Source organism: Notothenia rossii, assembly GCF_949606895.1.
Source record: "Notothenia rossii genome assembly, chromosome: 2".
Taxonomy (NCBI): Eukaryota; Metazoa; Chordata; class Actinopteri; order Perciformes; family Nototheniidae; genus Notothenia; species Notothenia rossii.
The window spans coordinates 21801134-21825374 of record NC_136904.1 but is presented as its reverse complement, the minus strand read 5'-3'; the positions used below and the strand labels follow the sequence as shown (position 1 = coordinate 21825374).

The 24241-nt window shown below is 38.8% G+C and overlaps 2 protein-coding genes across 9 annotated transcripts in view; one reads left to right on the top strand and one right to left on the bottom strand.

Annotated features, from left to right (window-relative positions):
- Nucleotides 1-16836, bottom strand: part of LOC307029459 (glypican-6-like) — a 172529-nt gene extending 155693 nt beyond the window's left edge. For both annotated transcript variants that reach the window (XM_079665490.1, XM_079665491.1), the window contains exon 1: nt 16235-16836. In XM_079665490.1, the coding sequence (XP_079521616.1) occupies nt 16235-16394 (160 nt within the window). In that variant the 5' untranslated portion in view covers nt 16395-16836. The remainder of the gene's footprint in view (nt 1-16234) is intronic.
- A 710-nt stretch (nt 16837-17546) lies between these two features.
- Nucleotides 17547-24029, top strand: LOC307027884 (uncharacterized protein). Of its 7 annotated transcripts, XM_079662567.1 has the most exons (8): nt 17547-17755; nt 18588-18682; nt 19064-19201; nt 19596-19758; nt 19991-20332; nt 20446-20566; nt 20677-20801; nt 20925-24029. In XM_079662567.1, the coding sequence occupies exons 6-8, from the start codon at nt 20494-20496 to the stop codon at nt 21228-21230; spliced, it is 504 nt and encodes a 167-aa protein (XP_079518693.1). In that variant the 5' UTR covers nt 17547-17755; nt 18588-18682; nt 19064-19201; nt 19596-19758; nt 19991-20332; nt 20446-20493; the 3' UTR covers nt 21231-24029. The 7 variants fall into 7 exon arrangements, with proteins under 7 accessions (XP_079518693.1, XP_079518697.1, XP_079518696.1 ...); XM_079662571.1 differs by having other exon boundaries at nt 19581-19758; nt 19991-20566; XM_079662570.1 differs by having other exon boundaries at nt 17689-17755; nt 18591-18682; nt 19991-20566.
- The last annotated feature ends 212 nt before the right edge of the window (nt 24030-24241 follow it).

The following is a 24241-nucleotide window of genomic DNA, read 5'->3' as shown; positions in this document are numbered from 1 at the left end:
GCATTTGAATGAGTAGTTAAAATTCAAACTGCAGTTTGGCTTTTATCCATGTATTTTATACCTGTTGGGTTCATTTTATTATCTTTGCTTTTTAATGCCTGTTTTTAAATGTCATTTTATAATGTGTTTCTATAATAATAATAATGTGTTTCTGCTGTATTTATTCTTAAATGTATTTTATTTTCATTGTTTAAAGCACTTTGAATTGCCATGTGCTGAAAGGTGCTATATAAACTTGCCTTGCTTAAAATCTCTCTGAAAGGCCTATTTCCATGAAACTAATTGACAGTGTATGAGATACACTACATTAGTGCACTCCAGAGAACAACTCAGTGGTTGTTCATCTATTACAGAAGGATAAAAAGGTTGGACATTCATTGTTTATTTTAATAAACTAAGATAAGACAATCCCACTGGAGAAAGTGGGTCCATTAAGTTCTTATAAGTTATTTTATCTTCGTTTTAAGTACTGGAAGCACGCTAGAATGTTGTATTTCCCTGAACAAACTCTCATGTGGCATTAGGTATTGCAAGAGGCAGAGGGTTTGGAGGACATGATGGCCTGCTGACCGAAACTTGAGCCATGTTGCTGTACTATAAGTTTCCTTCCATTACAAAAAGAAGAAAACTTAGAGGCAATAACAAGAAGAAAGGGGTGAAATATATTTTTTCCAGGGGAACATTGACTCAATTCAAAGCAAAACACTTTTCAAATCTTTGAGTAAAGTAGAGAGTAGGACCGTTGGGCACATGGACATAAAACCCATGTGTTTACTCAAAGATCGTTCTAGTTGTTTTTTTTGCTAAATGGCAGCCAGCAGGTGGGTCAGTGTATTTTGTTGTTGCGCTAAGGTTTGGGACCTCAATATTCACAAAGCACTGAGAAGAACTACGATTGGACTCAGTTACTTTGCCAATGCATGACAAGGCTTCAAAGGAGAATGCAGGAGAATCTTCAAAGCTGAAGTTTAGGACGTCCTAAGGCCAACACTTCAACATGGTAGATCAAGTTAAGTGAATATTTATACAATAATCAAAATAGAAAATGAAGGGTGTTAATGCCTCTTACTCTGAAAAGCTGAAGTTTGGAAACTAGCAGGAAATAAATACTCATGTATTTATATAAAAAATAAATTGACTAACTGAAACCTTTCAGCAAAATAACATCCGCCATAGGGTGGAGAATGAAGAAGCCCCTGAGCTAGACTTCATTTCTGTCCTGTTCTTTTCCAACAACAAACTGAGACTTTGGAAATAGTCACAAGCTTCTGCTTCATGAAATACATTTTACTTTCATAAATCTTCATTATATCCTTGTGTTTCAATTGCATTTTGAGGCGCAGAGCTTGTTTCCAAATACCTTTGCTTCCATTGTCATTGTAAAGGGGCCAGTTTGCTCTAACTACTACAACAGAAGTGTTTGTTGGACCGTCCAATACCTTCAAAAACCTCCTCCATTTCACACTTATCTGACGTCAGAGAAATGTTTTAAAAATGTGAGCCATTGTCCCCAAGTTAAAGCAATACCCCTAGTCTCATGCTTCACATTAAACACTGTTGAGTTTAATGTCCAAATGAGTTTGGATGAGGTCAAAAGGTAATTCAAAAATATCCATCATCAAAAAGATACATATAGTAATTTCACTAGTTTACAATCTACTCGGGAGAATTCAAATGCTAAAGAGACTTTTTTCCACCTCCATCCCCCATACCAACATATGTTTCAGGGAAATGTGAAAGTGCCAGAATATATCAGGGCAGCTGTGGGAAAAGAGTGGGTTCGATGCCCATGAAGGGTCTGTTGCCAGACAGTGTGATTAACTCCCAAAAGGATTCATTAGTCTACCTGGCCAAAGGGCAAAATGCATATGGGCCATGCCATCTGGTACATCCCTTGACCACTCTTGCCAGCATTTATAAAGTGAGGACATCCTCGCCAGATATTTCAGACGAACAAGCCAACGGATCAGATCAGAAGGAGGACAAATATTCACCCAAGCTGAAAATGAATACAAAGGTGTAGTGATGCAGTAATTGCTATTCATTTCTGAAAATGTGTCATCTATTGTACTCTGAGCTGGTGAGTAGTGTTCAAAGTGTGTTCCCCTGACAACTTTTTACAATGACTAGCCTTAAAGTGTAGGGTATACAGAAGCGTTATTCTTGTAAATCCACATTTGAATCTGGTTAAAGAATCTTAGACTGTTGCCTGCAGAGGCTCATAGCAGAGTAAAGCTCAGTAACACAGCAACACCATCTTGAATGAATCACTTTTATTATCATTGATCCACCACCAGATTCAAGCTCAGACTCATTGAGAACTGCCTCTGGAATATTGCCCCTTGTCTGCTCTTATAGTCTGGCTGTAACAGAGACTTATTGCCTTCAAATGAGGGCAGAGGCCTGCAGAAGCACATCAGCATTCTGGATATTTCTATTCATTCAATTTAGTTTTCTTGAGCCAGGTCTCATAATTATCCATAATTCAGTTGGTTTGTAACCCAGTTTCCTTGTTTTTAACATTGATTCTTTCCAAACTCATCACTTGCTTTAGTATACAGATTGAAATACCCAGAGTGAAACACACAGCAGATTCACAGTCAAACTCAGACATAGAAGGAAGTGCTTTCTTTCAACACCATTACAATCAAAGTTTTGTTTTAATTCTTTAAATATCTATGATTTAAGAGTTATTGTTGTATACTTTTAAACTTAAATGCACAAACTTAAACATTTTTAATTAGCTGCTGGTTCAAAAAAACTGAATTAACATTTCATATGCCTTTAAAATCATAGAAAAATTAAAGCAGGCCTTTTTTTTTCTTAAGCACCAATACATATATCACTGACTTCATTAATGTAATAATTGTGATGCATTTTTGATTTGGGTAATCATCAGACAATCCTAACAGATTATAATTGTCATGAAGTGAGATGATTTGTAACAAACATCTATATGTCAATTACAAGACAATTACATTTGTCAAACATCACAGGTCTTTATTATTACTATGTTATGATAAAATGTATTAACTATTAGTCATACAACCCAGACCCTCAAGGTTGATGTGAATAATGTATTTTATAATTATGCAGTTTGTGAAATCCCATTTCCTTGTTAAGTGAAATGCACCAAACACTTGTATTTATTTTTCTGAGGAAGCTCTTCTAATGCCTTTAAGATATATAAGTATAGGCACATCTTGGTTTAATGCTTACTGACTACTAGATACCATGGAAATAGCCACATACTGTTCATAACTAAGTATATACTCACAAGTTATATCCTATGGTTATATCACATTACCATTTTATTTTCACACTCAGTCTTTGTGTGAATTCCTGTGTGACACTAAATAAATTCAAAGGAACATTTGAAAATGATTTTGTTGTTGTTGTTCTAAAAAGGTATGTTAAAGTCCCTTAGGAGATTTCAGTTCCTTTTTGTGAATTTAAGCGCATTTATGCTATTGAGAAGTGGAAAATATGGGTACAATTAATTAATATCATGACATTTGCCTTAACTACAGCAATAAAATCCAGGTAAGAAATAAGATAAAAAAGATAAATCCAGGTAGATTAATCTGACCATGAGAGGACGGGTAAAGTTAGAAATGAAGCTAAATGACAGACCTTGAGAGAGTTGATCTTTTTACTTTCCCTCTGCTCTCTTTGGACTCAATGCCACAGCCAAGTTTAACACACTGGACACTCAATGCTAAAAGGCTGTCTGAGCCTCTGCTCCCTGTGAAAGGTTGACACCACTATCTTTGAGATCTATTGACTCAGGTTCACTTAGGTCCCTCACACGTTCTGGGCCATGACTGTCCTTTCTCTATTTAGGCTGCGGCACATTAAAGGGCCCTTTATTCAGCTGATATGACCTAGATTAGAGGGCAAAAGGGGGTACATTTCACAAATAGGATTAAAGGTTGTTGACAGATGGGAGACAGTGTAAACTATGGAAGGTTTTATGGAAGGTAAAAAAAAAGCTTTGAGGAATAAAAGGTAAAGTAGGAAGGTACTAGTGTCAGCAGAATATACCAGATGGTATGTTCTGTTTAAAGGTTAACTTACAATCTGCATAATGAAGGATCCATATAATCAGAGGCATCCTGGGAGTATTGGGACGACGTCTTCCTCTAAAAACATCTAAGTTGTATTTTATACATGCAAAGCTAAAGTAGGCTACCAACTGTCAGACAACTCTCTTGGTGCTTTTTACTTTCTATGATGAACTACATCATATCAGTGTATTCTGCAGTCCATTCTACTACAGACATGTAGTTCAGAAATGAAAAATAATGACCATTACAGTGATGTATGACCTCATAAAAATGACTGCATATTTGTTATGGTGCTTGGGTTAAGAAATGACTATAGGTAATTCAACTTTAAAGCATGTCACTTTGTTTGAGAGAGATCTTATGTTGAGGTTTTAAATAATGATCTTCAAGGAATGTGTTTTTTCTCCTGCGAGAAATGTAGATAGACACTTTAAACATAAAGCCAAACAATGGAGATGAATATAATGTGAAAACTGTATTCCTCTTCTATGCCATTTATGACATTATCATGAGGCAATAACACATCACCAAATCAATATTTAAGATGTTTTACAAGCAAGTCAACACACTTTCTTAGTAGTTATAACTTGTCAACAGGAATTACCAAATTGGAAGTCAACTCAATTACTGTGTTATATCACATCTGTCTGCATGTTGAAGTGGGAAAAATGCATCAAGCTCGATTGATCTCACCGCTGCTCTGCCATCTGGATCTCCTCTCCATCACCCAAATCACCCACTTTCAACTACTTCCACTGGGGCTTGGGACCCAAATTGAATATGTCCAAACAAGATGACACAGATAATTCCCACAATCTCCCCAACCATATGTTACCTCATTTGGAAGCAGCTAAAATATTTTCTAACTTTGAAATCACTTCCAGAGTTGGAGCAATGCTTGACAGTAATGGATACAAAATATATATATGGTTGGGTGAAGCACCAAGGTAAAGCTTAATGCTCTCATTTATATCAAGCTAAAGCTCATAGTTGTATGCTCTTTGCAATTCAATGTCAGCCCTCCTTTTATTATGAAGTGCATTCTGTGTGTGTTTGAAACATGACTATTTGTATCACAATTAACTGTGGTTCCCATCAATTTAGCGTGACAGCATGGCAGCAGCATAACAAGAAGATTATTAGTCTTTAAATATACATATATTGTGCAACAACATTTTGTTACAAAGGGGACAAAATACAGGTTCTGGGATTTAAATCCCAAGGGGAAAAAATGTATTTTTTTGTCTTCCAAAAAATAAACTGTTTCAAGTTTCCCCAAAGATGATAGGCGCTGGAGGCTTTCCATTTTGTGCACAACGGCAGAACCTGTCCGTGTCTGTGCTGAAGAACCATGAGGGCTTAATGAGAAGCTATTATTATCTATTTTCCGAGTTGGAAATAAGAAAAAGGCAAGACCTTAAATTGTAGGAAAATGGTCAAATTAAAATGTTCCGAGTGCAAACAAAAACTGGCTTTTTAAACGCAGACAAAATCTTCTGTGAGTACAGGATGCATCCCCAATATCCAATAAACATATCCAAACTCATGTTCAAAGCGGTAGATATCAAGTTTTCCATTAATCGTAGTCAGGCAACTTAAAATAATCTTTGAAATCTGATAAGCGCTCACCTGCTGCACTTAGTCCCTCTGATTTACAGGTTGGAGCACTCACATTGACATTTTAATAAACCTCCCATCTGACAATTACATTCTGGCTAATTTTAACTTCAAACCTCTGCAGATATTTGACTACTGTATATATCTAGTAAAGCCAGTATGCATGTTACCAGGTTAGATGGTAAATGTCAAAGGTGAGCCATCGGACAAGTCAAACACCAATCCAGCTGAGCTTTTGGCCCCTGGCTCCAGTCATGCATGCAGTCTATCAAAGCAGACCTATAATCTGTATATCTTCATACCTCGGTCATGGGTAATGCCTGTGAACAATTTTCACGGTATATATGTTTTGTATGTGGAAATGAAAACATTAGAATGTCTGTATTACACTATTGGGAGGGGTGTTATACACATTCTCATATAGAGTAAAACATATACAGTACTGTATATAAATATACATCAAAAAGTTAACCAATAAATAAAGCTTGAAAATCATGTAAAATGTATCTCTTAAAATATGTAATTGTGGATTAAGGGTGTAAACAAGCAGATAGCAGTGGATATGAACATGCAGCCTTCTCCAATCTTGATTTATAAAAAAGTGTTTATTCAAACTGATATCAATTAATAAACCTAATCAAATTCCAATGAGCCTGCTGCATGTGACATAGAAAGAGGAGCCACATTGGAATGGCTGGTCGAATCACATGTTTTCTGAGCTAGGCAGCACACGAATAACGGACTGGGTTGTTTTGTCAGGGCTGGTGAGCACTCTTAAAGAGTGAGTTGTTCATAAAATGTACCCAAAATATGTAAAGTTGTAGTTTATGAAGAAAGAAATCAGGAAATGTTCAGATGATAGAGGCCATTTTAACAAAAATATTGCAAACCATTCATCAATTATCTAAATTGTTGCGGATTATTTTTCTGTGGATCAATCAATAAATTGTTGCCGCTCTAAATGACTGTAATGTATTTCATTTCATCACACCTGCTCTCCATTAGAGGCTACAGTAGGAGGGAAAAGGAGGAGACATGCGGAGAGGTTAAAGCCTTGCTCTCGTGCTCTGGATTCAGCATGGTGCATGATTCATACCAAACACAACAGCTGGTGGTCTGAAGAGCCCGAGGTAGAGCCCCAGGGTGCGAGATGACCAGCCCACTCATTTACCAGCAGCTTACACAGGGGACAGGAAACAGCGGGGATCTTGGAGCAGGGGACGAGGCTGGCTTCTTTTCAGATTCTAGCACCCTGCAGGAGCCAAAGAACGAGGACTCGCCAAGAAGCATCACAATGGCAGATGTTTCATTTCACACATGAAGAAATTCAGGGGACCAAAAGATGTAAACACCTGGCTCATTAACCCATCCATTTCAATAACCCTTGCAACTCCTTGGCAACGGGCCTTGGATTTATAGAACTGGCCCTCTGAGGTATGAAAATATTCTTTCTCAAGCCTCATCGAGATCCTCAGAAAGACTCCTCTTCAGATATTAAGGTTATATGAGCTTGTCACATTTTCCATGACAGCGTTGCTCCCTGGAGATGCACTATGTGGCCTCATTCAAGTCCGTGGTGTGAGCCTAGTGAGCCTGGATATATTTTCCTGCAAGTTCGCTCTATGCTTTCATCTCACAAGGATAGGTGATTTAAATGAACAGTTGGGTCATCCCGCTGTTCTTCTTTAGTTCTAGAGGTCCTCCTACAAGCAAAATTAACCCTGTAATTAAATGCTGCACACATTGTTCAAGCTCATCCAGCATCTAAATAAGCATTTTCTATTTGAATTCTGTCCACCGCTTTTGCCCTTTTCTCCATCATATTGTGTTGGTTATGTTTTATTTGAGTCGATAAAAGAATCAATCATCATCAAATCATTTTTGCCCACACAGATTACTGAGTAAAAAGGATCACAGCGCCTAAACCAGAGAAAAAGGGAAATGAGGCGACACAGTGTGAAGGAACAAAGGGCAGACCTCTGAAACATGCAGGAGTGTCATTAAACCCCCCAAGGCATTGTTTAATGTTATAATTAAAGCCCAGCAATGTGACCTAGGGTTAAGATTCAGCCCTCTGCATTTTTAGCATTAACATAAAAAATAATAACGATCTCCAATTAGTCACTCCGCCTCAAAGCCGCCAACCAGATCACACTAAACTGGGTCATGAACTCATGTAATCAGTATAAATGTCCTAATTTATAACTAGAACAACATGCGTTTTGTGCTTGTCTCGCCCTGGCTAACAACTACGGCTCTTTGAAAACATATTGTTTACTTTTAGGGGTGTTGCAAGGTTGGCACTGAGGTGTGCTATTTTCTTCTTACTTGGGGAGCCATTTTTCTTTATTCACTTGAGAGAGCCAGTCATGCAGTAGGAACTCTCTTGTTGCGCCCACTGCAACCCTGCTGTCAGGAAATTATTGGACTTGAATGCAACTTTAGTGATTGCTCAGTTTAGGTAAACATTCCTACTGTGAAGCACACAGCAAATTGAGATGGAATAGTTTTCCTATTGATGAATGTTATTATGACTTACATCTCATCTGATTAGAAATGAGAGAATCAGTAGTAACACACAACTTTATACAGGCAGCTTACTGAGAGCACAAAGCCCATGTTCTCTGTATCTCTGAATCTCCTAAACTGAACCCTTACTGAACTTCTACTATTACAAGGCAAAAGATAACACAGAAGCACCCACACAGTATCAGAGCCAGAAATGCCTAAATCCAGTGATGCTACATGCACACTGTATTAAAATTAAGATCCATATTCCAGTTATGAAAATAGTCTGTTAGGGTAGATACTATGTAAATAACTTTCCCATAAATATTTCCCATTTACACACCCAGCGTCAGCAAATGCATTCATATGCCCCAATACACAATGTGTATCTATGGTTCTATGAATCCTAGGCTATGACCACAAGAGATGATGTGCAGTAACCGGATCTCTACGTCTCTAACCATCAAGAAGCATGACAGCCACAAGGAGTCTCACTTTCTAGGTGTGGCTCTGCCTACACTGGAGAAGATGAGACGTATACTTTGGGTTGTGAAGTACAAGGCAATGTCACTTCCGTCGAAAGGACAAAATGAATGTACTTACTCAGTTCATAGAATAAGAAAACTACACAAATATATATAACAAATGGATCCCCTGAATGAAGCCAAACTTGAATCAATTGATGCCAAACAGAACAGGGATGTCTATGAATCCATTTGTCACACAACTAGTTTTTTCTCTAAACGTAGTCACAATTTTGCACTGGAATACATTTCTATGAACATGGCCCTGTAGTTTAAGAGTGTCAAAAGGTTGCCAACAAATGCATTATTTACTTCTGCAGAAAAATTGGAGATTGGTTAAAACTATAGAGTGCCAAACTGTTTAAGGGAAACCAGCCATTTACCACAGGACCTTACATAAAGGTTGACTTTGTTTGTTTTTTTTGTATGTTTTTCCGATGCATTTTCCTCCTAATTTTAATTAAAACTGGTAAGAGTGAGAAATGTTACTCTATCCCAATATTGAATGTTCTGCTTCACAACTTGGTGACAAAGGTATAACTATATTTAGAGTCATGAACGATATTCATAGGCCTTAAAGTTAGCCCTTGATGTACTGCTGTGGTTTTGTTTGTACAAAAAAATGTCTGCATGTTCGAGCCTCTGCACTATTGATTTTGATACATCAAAAGCCCCCCCGTGGTTTCACAACCGTGAAACCAGCACAGAGGCCTTTTAAGGGGTAGCAACTGTCAACCTTCAATGTTTCTTAAACACAACAACAGTGTCATTGTCAAATGTGTAATGCCACTGTCACACCGTTGTCTACGTTTGTTGACAGAGTCTGATGTTTCCATGACAAGTTTGGCAAGCCATGTTTATCTTTGCTTAATGCTTGTTTACTTCTAAATCTCTGAGGGGCGGCTTATTTAGCAAATTACCTCAGCCATGTGTACTTGACTGTGTCTGAAAAACAAAAACAAAAAGTCCCCAGTGTGAAATGGATTTGCATCCTTGACACCTCGATATGACATACCCCTGTGGGTTTTCCCAAAAGCACTGTGTGGTGCTCATCTCTCTGAGCCCTATCAGCGGTGTCAAGCTTGGGACTTCTATTCAGAGACTAACCTCTGGAGGCAAGATGTCTCTGTGGGCAAACAGAGAGACCATAACCATAAAGAACGCCTTGGTTTGCTAACATACGTAATATATAATGGTACTAGGAAAACCACAAACACCCTCTTGGCTAGAATGTAAAAATATAAGTGATTAGCGTTGTCTGTGTAGTCAAAAGTAGCTGTAAATGGCATAAGGTCAATCCGAAAGGGTCTCCCTTACATACACATTAGAATGCAGGCTGACCTGTAATCATTAATATACCAACTATTCTCACATATCGACAATGAAGTGACAATGTGCCCCCCAGCCCCCTGCACACCACCATCACCTACTGACACAGCAATCCTCAGGGAATCACTTCTACCAGCAGAGCATTATCACATGTGACTTTTCCTTCTGTTACCTCCTCTGATGTATTTTTCTTTAACTACTGTATTTACTAGATAAGCCCAGTCAAATTGCCTCTCTTCCCCTTTTGTAGAAACCGGTATAAAAGGCAGCATGTAGCAAATACTTCTGTGCAACAAAAACAGCGAGTCAGATCACTAATACCTAAAGTTCAGATGGATTACATTCTACCTGGCTCCCTCTTGTATTCCTCACAGAGTTACCGCTCAAGTCATTTTTAACACATGGTTACTCAAGGATGCTCTCCATGCCTTTATGCTCTGGGCTTACTGGGTACATTTGTTTATTTTCTTTCCTATTTCCTGTGCTATAAATTCTAATCCTTCAACATAATGTACAATCACTTCCATCCATAGACTCCTTGCTGTTATTTTCCAGTTCCTCTCATGGCGTGATAAGGTAGAGATCCTTAATCCTACCCTCCATTACTGATGTAGGCCAGTTGATTAAAAACAGGAAAAAGTGCAATAGCAGTCTCCTACACGAGTGGAGGCTTTTCACACCATACATGGTGCTGAGGGCTGCCAGGAGCCTGCAGACCATATGTATCTCAGGCAGGAGCGTCTGCAGAGGATTGACACATTCTTCAGGTCCAAACAACTGTCAGATATTTTCATTTACCAAATTTGACAAAAGGTAACAGCTGGTTGATTCACATTGAAACACATTTAGATGTGTCATGCATATAACACTTTTGTCATTTTCTTTCACAATATAGAGATGCAAAATAAATAATAATCAGCAAAGTGAGGCCAAACTGTAACACACACACACACACACACACACACACACACACACACACACACACACACACACACACACACACACACACACACACACACACACACACACACACACACACACACACACACACACACACATACACACATACACACACACACACACACACACACACACACACCTCCCTCACATCTCATTAACTGTTCTCTCTGAAGATGTATACAGGCTGGCAAGAGACTTATTTCCAATTTGGCAGAGCCAAGAGCATCTTAATGGGCTTTGGAAAAAAATGCCCTACAGAATTTTGATATGAATATTTGCTAGGCAAGGGCTTTTAGAGTGGTATTCCCACACTTTCACTAAAGGTCTCATGTCATTCCATTATATAGTGATTAGGCATCTGGCTGCCAACACATCTAAATTCAACCCCCTAATGTATTTTGCATACCAACCCTGCATGTAAAGTGTATTCAAATGAATCAGTGCAACAAACAGACTATTAATTACATTATTTTGCAAACATGCAAAACACCTAAACAACCCGTAGACCATCTATAGATTTCTTATGTCATATAGTTTCATTATCAATTCCTGACAGAAATGAGGAGACAGCTTTTAGATGTGTACTGTATAGTTTATTGCTAAGTAGCTTCAAATCAGAAATGCTGATTTCTTCAACATAATCTTAAGGGAGCTCATAATAATAAACTTTACTTAGACTTAAATAATGTACAAGTTCAACCAATTAAAGCCCTCAACTTGTACTTCAGATTAAACAAAATGGTCTTTAACCTCGCTTTAAAAAACAAATATGTTTGAAGATTCTTTTTTTTAAAAGTTTTAATTGAGTATAAAGTATATTTTAGGAAGCCTTGAAATAATATTACTCTCAAATTTAAATAATTATTGTAAGATTTTTCTTTTAAAAGCTGCAGTAATGTCTGTGTCAAGAAACAACTCAACATTAATAGTGCCACATACAGACATTAACAGTACAAACAACAAAGATTTCCCGTATCTGGGTTCTGTTCATGATAATTGTTGAACTGCAAGTTACCACCAGCAAAACGCTGATCACAGTGATAAGCAAGCAGAGGGTTGACTTGCAGGAATTCACAAGAGGACAATGTATTCAGGGTGTGTAACAGTTAATAACTGTTCTGTTAAAGAGAAATCAAATAATATTCTTTAAAGTAGATGAACCCCAAAGGTAATTGTTATTCTTGAGAAAGGAAATATAAGACGCGGGCACGGCATAAATAGGAACAGCAGCACATCAAGTGATTTTGTTTCAAAGACGAAGCAAAGAGCTGAGTCCACCCATGAGAATCCCGAGCGCTCTCTGTAAGTAGATGTTGATATTAACAGCAAAGCCTCGGAGCAAGAGCTCCCTGGAAGGGACTGACTGAAGCATTCAGGAGCCGTTGTGTTTATGAACAAAGGGCTGACAATCAGGCAGCATTGTGTGCATGACACTATAACTAACGTCTGACACATGCACACGAGGGGTGATCTTCACAGACAGGCTGTTTTGGTGGCTGACTGCTGTGTAAAACACCAGGCAGGCGATGGTACATTGACAACACAAGAGTGGAGGAATCATACGCTCGTCCTGGAAGGGCTTTAATGAAGCTGTCCACCAGCCAGTTATAGACATTTTCAGCAGTGTGTTTCAGCACCAGCACTCTATTCTTCCAACACTAACTGAGTGAAATCTAGTCTAAAGCCGTGTACAATTTTTCTTACTGGCCTCTACCTCCCACCAATCCTGTAATATAAACCATCTGAGGCATTAAAAAGTCCTTAGGCAAAAAGAGAAAGTAGCACTCTTTAATCAATTAAGTGGACAGTATGGTTGACCTCTAACCCAGTCAGCTAACTTCACCAATTACAGTATGTCTGCATCCGTGCCAAAGAGTTATTCCAATCCCAGAATAAACTATGTTTGATAACAATTTGCCAAGCACAGCAGCGAGTCTGACAGAAGTGTTCTACTGCTGAGCGTGCAGCACATCTCTTCACGGTGAAACCACACGTCTCAATGCAGCGGAAGACTGTACACTGAATGTTTCTGATTTCTACCAACGTGTAATTGTGAAGGTTTATTTTAAGCCCTGCCACCCTATGACTGAAAAGAAGAACACATTTGGTGGTTATGTTTTTCGATTAACATCCGTCTTCCAACAACAACATTAGATAAAAAAGAGAGCATATACAGAAATGACCTAGCCTCCTGGTGTAATCCTTAAAAAAATCAATGTGGGGTTTCTGCTCTGATGGTTTACCAGGTACTTTATTATCTGGATACGTTTTACGGAGCCCGTGAGACATATTCCGACACTGTTACAATTCAATAATTGATGGCCTGAAGAGTTTAGATAGTAGCTGTGCAAATATGCTTATTCAAAAGTGAATGGAAAAAACTTCTATTGAGAATTCCATCAACAAACACACATTAATAATAAGGGATTTTCTAAAGGAATCATTAGAATAATTATTGATTTTATTTAAGTTTTTTGAGATTTATGTTAAATTCAAGTTATACATTGGGTTTAATCATTTGTCTAATATATTTTCATATTGTATGGTCAAACTAACATCTTTGTGTGTTGTCCCTTTAATAAGCTTTGCTTGTCAGCTGCTGTCTTAAAAATGTGTTTATGCAAATGGGAGCTTTTCAACCTGAGGTATGGCCACCTCTGCAGAGGGACTAATCCGTGTTTAGTATCTGGAGGCAGAGTGATAGCATGACATGAAGGAGTGATGAATGCTAACGCTGTACAGGAAGCTCTCCACACGTTTGTATTAGCATAGCTAATTAGGCATAATTGAGTGTTTTTACTAGCATCTCTTGAGGCCGTATATCTAACTTCTGTTGTATTTATGCAAGGTTATTTGGAGGCAACAAGATTTAATTACACACAGTGTAGAGGCTGTACTTCATTGTAGTTAGGATTTGATCACTGCCCCGAAAAAAATGTTGGTCTATAATGGCCAACAGACCTCTGTCTTTGACTTCAAGTCGCTGGTCCAAGTAGACAAATGTTACACAAGAAAGACAGATAAAAAAATATGACATAGTGTTATAAAAATGTGAAAGTATTTCCAAATAATTGTGAAAACATTGTCTGACACATTCTGAGTTATTGCGTTGATAAATAAAACCCGTTCAGTGCTCCCGAGGGGTGAAGGCCAAAAAAGAACTCACTGTGCTCAAATACTGGAATGCTACGTTGTTTTACTCAAATAAGAATGATTAAACTAAATAAAAACAGCTGCCTAAGTTAAGGCCAAAATCTTGAACAAATGTTGAAATAATCAAATGGGATCAAAACATAATCCAAATACAAAGCAACAATTGTGAAATAAACCATGTGCATGTTCCAGTACATCAGGGGACTCTTAATTATCATTCCTTTCAGAGAAGACATCCTGCAATGCTTAAACATATTATGGGTTGGTTATCTTACAATCCAATTTACAAAGTTGGATTAAAAAACAAAGCACCACTTTACAACACTGATGACCAAAAGGAAAAAGGACAACGTCAGAATCTGCTGTGTCTGTGTAGCCTGTACACTGTCAAATCATGAAACAAATGATTAGAAATAACAGAACAGGAGCACTAGTTTGAAAGAATATCATGTAAGTGATTAGAAAGCCTCTGAACATTTCAGTTCTTACAACAGTATATTTGTTTATATTTGAGTAGACGGCTGAAATGTCTCCCTCTGAGGTGAGGCTGAATATACAGCACGGTGCTGCCGGAGCAGAACAAGTATGCTACAAAGTTTGTATTGTTTCTGATGAAGATCCTGTTCTCGTCTGAATTTTCTGAGATTACAAATCGTCATATTTGTGTCTACATTATAGCAACTTATAGCAACATTGTGTAAAAAGGTCTTACTATTCAATATGGCACGACATTGAAAATGTGCTACATGGACTTGAAATTGGTGTGTGATGTATTCGCAATGCGAGGAACACACACATGCTCAATCAGTAACAAAACGATCAGATTCCCATCAAGCCAAAACCCTGTTAAAGCACATAAGGCAGCTCTATGATCATTACTGTCTGACACTGCCAATTACCAATTCAGTATCTCTATTTTGACTAACAGGCAAAAGAAGGATTAACTTCAGGCCTCTCTGCTTTCCCTCTCATGAAGCTGACTATGTTTACTGACTAATCTGCTTTCCTGCTTTGACCATAAATGTGATTACCACCACACAAGAGATAATAAAACCCCATATCTCTGCTGTACCAAAGCACATGAATTAAAACCTAAGCTTTAGCCTTGAGGAATATCGAAAAGAAGAAGAATAAGGAAAAAGAAACCCTCAGCAAAAGGAGTATTTTGTGCTGAGTGCATACAGCCCCCTACTGGTAAACAGCACTCACTCTTTAGCCAAGCACCACACAACAAGCTCCATGATCTTCTGTTGAATGCGTGCAACAGGTATGAAGCTACTTGCAAAACATATCTACTGAGGTTGCATTATTTGTCACTAAGTAAATATTCCACTGTCTCTATTTAAGCAGCATTAATTAGGAATGATGTTTAAAGTAAATTACATAGATCCCACATGTTACTCTTGGGCTGTTAATCCTGATGTTTAATGAACTATTGATCAATGAATAACCTGTTGGTAAACCCACTTATTTGAGGAAAGGAATAATAATTTGTTATGGTGAAAAGTAATGTGGGTTTTACCTGTGAAAGTGCAAATTAAGTTTATGGGCTATTAGCACTTTCAGTTTGGCCTCTAAAGTATTACAGTTAAAACACCTAAATACAAATATTAAACATATGAGAATGGATATATGGATACCTAGTAAGCAATATTACAGGGTAATTATTTGAGCTTTATACTGATTTGTCAATCCAGTGCTTGATGTCTACTTACTTAGTGGCTATAAAATGCAACTTGCTGTGACTCTACATAGGTAGTGGACCAGGAGTGGATCATACTGACCTTTAAAAAGCTCGTAGAGTTATATTCTATTGCAGTTACTTTGATTGTTTATATACTTGAAATACGTCCTAAAACATAACCACTGAATATACATTTTGCAAAAACAGACTCACACTTGAGACTGTTTCGATCTTCTGATAAAAGAGGATCTTGGTTACAGGGTGAGTTAAATCCTCAAATGCTTGCGGGAGATCAGTTAGTTCAGGTTGTGTGGTCATCATGATCAAATGCTTTTATTTTCGGAGGGAAACAAGACACGAGGGGGAAGAAAAGCACCGATGTCATGTCCTACCTGATATTTCCTGATGAGGCACATTGACGAGGCTGAATCCTTTAGCGGTATAAGCTTGCCGTGCCTCGCTACAGCTCCGCGCTTTGCTTTCTCCAGCAGATGACAGGGACAGCACCGACAGAGTACATAAGGCGACTTGCAGCCTCCACATCGCATACATCAGTGAAATCCTTGATAATGTTTCACAGGGAAATATCCGTCACAAAGAAAAAAAAAAGAAATCCGAAAAGGTCTGACTGAAAGATGTCTCCGGTGGGGAGGATGTCAGATGTTCATTAAAAACAAAAAATAGAAATCACTTCTCACTTGACATACTGGTACGTCCACCACATTGCAATCGCTTCGTCTGTTCTTCCCCTGGAAAAAATAAAAAGACCCCGGTGAGTCCGATTGCTCCCAACTAGAACCAATCCGTTTGGAGGGAACAGTTTCTACCAGGTGCTCTCTGTGCAAACAACTTCTCCCGCACACACAGCAGCTCTGTGTTCGTGTCGGCGTGAGGAAGGAGAAATGAAACGGGGAGACGCGCAGCACGGCACAGGGCAGGGCAGAACATGGGGGGGGAGAAGCTGCGACTTCAGCTGCTCGCATCCAGGGCGCGCACTGTCCTCTGCATTTATGCATCCACAGTAATGCGCACACAGCACATCACTGGGTAGACACATGTTGGAGGAGGCGCGGGGACCTGGAGGTGGTGTAGGCAGAGCCGACCTACACATACACCAGAATATTGTGTTGTATTGTACTATGCAAAGTTACAGAACCTGCAACTGTTTCATGTCTTTTAATAAGGTTAACAACAATGGAAGTATACGATAAAGTGTATCGTATACTTCTGAGATATTAAATTAACACTTTGTGATACAATATGTAGGCTAATGTTGTGTTTTTTAGCGTTACCTGGTGATTTCAAAGAAAACTCTGGAAAATGTTGACTTACTGTCAGTGTTCCACATGAAGCTAGAAGCTACCTTACCTTACATTACACAGTCACAGGGGATTGATTTGTAAAATACCCATAAAGAAAAAGAAAATCTGTTTACAGTTCTGTTTCAAATGGGTGTTGAAAGATGTATCCATATATCTTAAGTTTGCTCTCAAAGTGCACCAAATTGATGCTTTTAACTTCAATGTTTTAAAACAAATCGTCCCGGGGGAGCATGCCCCCGGACCCCCCTAGAGGAGGTGAGGACCCCCCTAGAAGAGGATAGCCCCCCCCCACCCCTTCATTGTAACAGTCTCAGGTGTACTGTGTTTGTATGTGTGCACAGCAAATTCTGTGGTGTGAAATAGTGTTAATTTTTCAGTGTCAATTATTTCGAGTTGATAAGTGTTGATTTGCGTGTTCTTTTAACACTTGCATTGCTGAAAAAGCTCCAAGGCTGGTGTTCTTTAAGGGAGTTGATTGCATGCACTCTAGTTGGAGTTAATTACACTTCCGGTTTTAGTGTGCCTTTTTTCTTCATCTCATGGCGGAGAACAACCTGTGTCTGGAAGGGGAGCCTACATTATTTCAAAAAGGTAAGGACCAGGTATATTCAATCATTTATGCTGATCATTTTTGTATCAAAAGTATGTATAAACGTCACGTAGGGTGTGACTCAAATGTGTCAAGGCTGGTGTGGAGGCTTTTGCTGGTACGACTCTCACTAGTATTACATTGAGCAAAGTCATGTGTAATTTGCATGCAGCCATGACCATAAGCGGGAAATCAGGTGGAGATGAGTTGCAGCTGTGTTAGGCAAAAAAAAAACGTTCCAAAAACGCCATTGAGTTCAGTCAGCGCGAGTGACTAAGGTAAAGATAGATAGCTACTGATGTTGGAACGGTTATTACAATTTTCAATAAGATTCGTTTTACGTTGTCTTCTCTTGTTCTTACCACTCATGTCGTCTAGCTGCTAGCTAGCTCTATGCTAACGCTAGCTCGATGCTATCGCTAGCTCTATGCTAACGCCCCGTTTTTTAACTAGCTTGTTAACTTGCTCACTGGCTACGGCAATTAGCTAACCAACATTTCCCGTTTAATTAAGTGCCAAAACTGCTTCTGAATGAGAAGAAGACTCATTTGAGAGGCTAATCAAGCCATAGCTGTTTAGTTAACGTATGTTAGCTGGCTTAGCTGTAGTTAGACACTTGGTGAGGACAGGAGGTGGCTTAACACATTCAGTAAATTAATGTATAGTTGGATCACAAACATCTGAATGAAGAGGCTAAGCCTACTTAAATTAGTGGTTGCGTATTTAAAAAAAGAAAATAAGCTATATTGTGCTAGACATAATCTTTTAGATTTTTAGATGTGGTATCTAAAAAAAGTTAACTGCTAACATTATCTCCATTGTGGTTTCTTTAAGAAGACTCATCATGTTGCTGAAGGTAAAATACCAGAGTACCAAAAAGTACATCAGGTTAAATCTGGGGTTCACCTATTTGGAATTCATCAATGAAGGTGAGTCATCTTGTGTTACAAAATGTACAGCTTTGCAGAAGCAAAAGGAGTTATGTGGTATTATTTAGATAACTGTATTAGCTTTGGCTAGCTGGGACAATATGATTTTTGCTGCAGGCCTTTCTTAGTTTATTTTGACTTCCAAAATAAGCTTCCTACGAAACCGTTTCCAAATTCCCTCATTCGAGTTAACTTGCTTAGTAGTTTGGTTTAAAGATGCAGTATTTAGAATGCTGTGTAGATTTGGCATACATTGATTATAATAATAATAATAATAATAATAATCATGTCTTTAGATTAATTAAATTGTCATTCATAATATGTGTAGCTAAAAACCTGCCTCTTGTATTTTTCTCTGGTGTCACACTAATCTTCCTATAGTCAAAAGCAAGTTTGGGCTTTCTGATGCGGCTGCACTTCAAATCTTTGATGAAACTGACACAGTAGTGGAAGAAGACATCCTTCTTGAACTGGTGGAGGCCAATCTGGATTTATCTGCATAATCTGCTGCACAAACATGTAAAGATGAGACTCCTTTATGTCCTATACTGTCTGATCGTTACTAGGTAGATTCATTTAGAAACAATGCTTGCAACCAACAGGTCAGCATCCACTTTCCAAAACAATTAATACAATATAGGTTGGGTTTTGATTGTCCCATGTTTGTGTTAAAAAAAGGTCAGTGTGTTGTTTCAACAAACATATTGCCATCAATGGATGAACAGATGCTTCATGAATTGATAGAGGTCAATCCTGACTTGCAATCCACTTGCAAATTTGGTTTGGCAAAACCTTTTTTTTAACGCTCACTCTTTTTATTTGAAATCATCACTATATCACATGTTATCTCCTCTACTGACTGTACCACCACCAATAGCAGATTTTCTTGTTTTCAAAGTGTTTTCTCCTTCAGATCATTCAACACCATCTTCCCTCACGGATACCATGTCACCTTCAAGTGATAATGACCTCTCCAGTCAAAGAGAATGGGGGGCTCCCACATGCCGAAATTTGTCCAGCTTTGAAGTCATGAACACGTCTACCACAGAGGTTTCTAAGTCGGAGGCTCCAAAAGAGTTAGTCATTTCCAAAATTCAAGAAGAAGTAAAAGTGTCTTACTATACTGAGATTCCTACAAATCTGACTTTTTTTAAATGTATAAATGGTGAATGAGTTAGTCGGTAGTTGAAAATGCACACCATACTATGCTACAACACTTGAATTGACCATGAAGTTAGTAATGATGTTGCAGAAAAACTTAAAGATGAGTGATAGACCTTTCTAATATTTTTGAAAATGTCTTAACAGGAGCACTTCTACGATGGGGGGAAAAACCCAGGATATTTATCATGGCGCCTCAGGACCATGTCCAGAAAGAATCAGGCAACACGCAGTCAACAGGCTGTGCCAGCCACAGTGCCTCAAGCACAAGGACCGAACCGCCCAAGATCAGCACCCACAGTGCCTCATCAGCTTGATGGAGATGCTTGCAGGGAGGCGTTATCCTTTCTTGTTCACTCTCCTGATGAATCAAGTGTGTTTGAGAAGATGAAGATAACCTTACAACATCGCCAGGACTTAGTGCGTGACCCACAGCGAACTGCAGATGTCTTTAAAACCTTTCCACGTTTTTTAGATGTCAAAGGACTGGTGAGTTTTATATTTTACTAATTTAAAGTCCAGTTTTTAAACTCTAATCTTTAATTTGGGTGGGTGTAAGCAATGACATGCTTAATATATTTGTATATGTGTATAATCAACAGCTAACTCAAGACTTCCTGCTGCTGTTTGGTACTTAAACAGCCTGCAAGATGTTTGAGAAGTGGGACACTGCTTTCAAGATCAAGATTATCAAAGAAGCCAAACACCTGAGTCAACAGAGCAGTAAGCTACATGCAGTCTTGGTTATATTCCAAATAGCTAGTGCGCTTTACTTTGTGCATTTTGAGGTAGACACTGACATTTTGTTGTTGTCTGATTTCTCCTCCTGATAGGCTGGGAAAGTGACATGGCTTGTCTGCTGCTGCTGCTCCTCTATCTCTTGCCACCCACTGCTGGACGGAAGAGGACCAAGATCAGTCCCAGTGATGCAGTGGAAAAAATGGTGCACTTCCACAAGGTATGCATGTCTCATATTTTCTTCCCCCAGCAAGAGAAGGGAGGCCAAATCTAAACTGAAAATGTTAACGTTGCTGGATAACTATCCAAACTTTTACTTTACGGTGTTCATGTTGTTTTTCAGTTTTTTCAGTCGTGCTGCAGCATCGATGAGAACCTGCGGGGAACAAAGGGTCAACAACCGTACATCCTTGCTGCTGGCCGAACCCGGAACCGGATTGACACCTTCTACATTGTAATCGACAAACAGCTCATCCCATGCCAAGCCACCAGCTCATTGAGTGCTTTTGACGAACTGTTCAAATCTCACTATGTGTTCAACCTGTCCTACGAGGAGTCGTTGGTCCCGCTGTTCATATTTGTCCAGACAACAGTATACAACATCAACACAACAGATGAGTCTCCCAGAATCCGTGAGTTGCGGGCATAACTCTTGAACTAGGATCAAAACATGTATATAAGTGTTTTATATGTCAAGCTGTACACAAGACTTGCCAGTCCTTGGTAAGCCATTTAAGAATGGATCACAGTTTCTATCCTAGCAGCAGGTTTAAGTTGGTTTGTGCACAAGATGGTTGTAGATCGTTGTACACTATCCAGCTTGTATTAGAAAAATAGGACCCCTGATACATACGTATGTGGAGCATGAGATTTGAAGCAAAACACAAAGTCTTCAAAAACACTAAAAAAACATCACCAAATCACTTGCCAAAAAACATCAAATGTCCATAGGATATCATTGGGATACATCACCTTTAAACCATATTGCATATGGACCACTGAAACCATTTACCGTACTTTTCGGACTATAAGGCGCACCTGAATATAAGCCGCAGCAGCTAAATTGAATGATGTGTCCATATATAAGCCGCACTGGACTATAAGCCGCAGGTGTTTTAATGTTTCATTACCATATGTAAGGGTTCGTGCACAGAGGGGATTGTCGGGAAAGAGCTGGCTGTTTGAGGAAGCTCCCATTTATTAACATTTCAACAAGTTGCATATAGCCTACAGTAGTACCATAACAAAAAACAAAGCTTACAGCACTTGACGACGCAATATCAATGGCTAAATTAAATGTGTTTTTTTTAAAGTGCAAAATAAAGTGCCTGTAACACGACAGTAAGCGCGTAAGCCTAAAGTTGCAGTAACACGGCTGCTTAAAATATACGGTAATCAGCCTACCAGAAAAGTCATTAATCCTCGTCTTCATCTTTTAGGCTAAGGTGCAGTACACGGCTGTAACCAGAAAAGTCAATTCATTAATCCTCATATTCGTCTTCTTCCTGCGTACTAAAACCACTAAAGTCCTCATCTTCAGTGTCGGAAATGAACAGGCTCAGGGTGGCTTCGTCAGCCACTCTCCTCTCTCCTTCGTTGTCGCTCTCAAAACCAACAAGTCTTCAAGTTCGGGCCATCTGCTTTTATTACCTCTGAAAGCTTTTTTTGACTTTTTGCATTGAGACAGTTCTTCCCGCTGGTGTCTCCAACGGCTCACCATTGACTCATTGATGCCAAGGCTACGTGCAGCAGCTCTATTTCCTTCTTTTACTGCCAGATTGACTGCCTTTAACTTAAAAGCTGCATCATATGCATTTCTACGTTTGTTTTCCATAATGAGGGTTTGTGCATGAAAACTTCCTTCGCACAAACTGTCTTGCTCTCGTTCTGTCTCTCGTACCACTCTCGGTTCCACTTTTACTTTTTCGCGCTACCTATCTCACTCTTTTCCGGCCTCCAGCTTTTCCTGCTGGAGCCCGCCGCTTAAAGGTGGGGGGAGCGGACCGGCCATAGAGCCCATAGAGTTAAAGGTAGTGGACTGTAACCTGTAAAATCCATAGATTTAGGAGGTCCCCTATTGGCCGTTAGCTGTAAAAATCCATAGATTAGCCGCACCGTTATAGTCCGAAAAGTACGGTAATTCAGATGAGGATAGTGAGAGGTTTTCTCAAGCTCTGCATGCTGCTGTACCAAAAGACATCTTCTCTACTAACTGGGTTACAATCAGTGGGACAGAGTTAGTGCTGCGTACCGGTACGCCGAACCGGTACTGGACTTGTAAAAAGTTTCGGTTCAAGTCCGGTTAAAACCGGAACGTCGGGAACCGGTACTTACGTATATTCTCCTTTTTGTTCTAAACCATGTAAAACCTTCCATAGATCGAGAAATTTGCGCTGAGAAAAGACGAAAAACATTGTTTTGGCTTCTGATATGGCGGCCATTACTGAGCTCACGAAGTCTCGCAAAATATCGCAACTGCTCGCGAGATCTGTGTGACGTCAAGGGAAGCTGGACACTGACAGCGTGGGATGCTGGTTGCCATATTTGGTAGTGTAGCTAAGCTAACTCCTTTGTATGTATGGTGATATAGTGTCTGCCGAAAGAGCAACACTTCACCCAGACAATGTCAATATGCTGTTGTTCTTGAACAAGAACACATAGACTTGTAGTCTTGCATATTGAGTCTTTTATGTACATCACTATGTATGTAGTTGTGTTGTGTAGTTAGTAAGTAACACATGTAGAGTTCTAGAAAAGACATGGTGTAGACACAAGTTGGAAGGGGGCACAATAAACCTGACGAGTTTGAATTTGAGTTGATTATGAGTTTATTTTCAATTGATAATTAGCTCACAGTAAGTTCACTTTAGTTACTCACACCACTTGACACAAGTCCGGACTTATAAGTCCGGACTTGAACCTGAACCTGAATGTGAGTCCAGGTACACAGCACTAGACAGAGTACAGGACAGGACTAGTCATTTGCGTTGAGGATGGAATGCCTGTTTTTTTGTAAAATAAACAAGGTCCTTTTAGTTGATAGTGCTATCTACTTCCTTGTGAAAAAGCTTGTGGTTGACCATTTTAGTGAACATTGTCGTGCCTACAAAGTATTTGAAAGTGATGAAAAAGATGTAATCAAAGCAGAAAGCCTTGTCATATATAAGCCTTTTGACTTACAAAGTACTTATGGTGGAGATGAGAGCGAATATGTCGTGCTTTTGTTTTATTTTTAAATGTGCATATACTGTATAGTTGTGTACATAAACTAGTCCTCTGTTTGTCACATGTCCTGACCAGTTGTCAGTTGTTTCTTTTGAAAAACTAAATGTGCATTATGCTGTGCTGGATAGAGTGGAGAGATACATTATATGTAACATGTTTACGACGCCTGTTAAGTGCAGATACTGTAATTTTTGCAGTGTTGAATAAAAAAGGACAACATTGAGAGTTTGTAATGATTTATTAAATATTCTTAAGTCTTGTGGAAGTCAACAAATGTATCTAAATGTAAATAGAGCTAATAGATTTAACCTATAGAAACAATTATTTGTGTGTACAGTGCATAGATTAATATTGTAAAAATAATACCCATTTCAGATATAAAACACTGAAGGTTCAAAATTAACTCACACAGTGCAGGGGAAAACACACTTTCCT

Coding starts and splice junctions, on each gene's coding strand:
- LOC307027884 (XM_079662567.1), top strand. CDS start 20,494: ATGTTTGAGAAGTGGGACACTGCTTTCAAGATCAAGATTATCAAAGAA. Junction 20,567..20,676: donor ACACCTGAGTCAACAGAGCA/GTAAGCTACATG, acceptor TCCTCCTGATAG/GCTGGGAAAGTGACATGGCT. Junction 20,802..20,924: donor AAATGGTGCACTTCCACAAG/GTATGCATGTCT, acceptor GTTGTTTTTCAG/TTTTTTCAGTCGTGCTGCAG.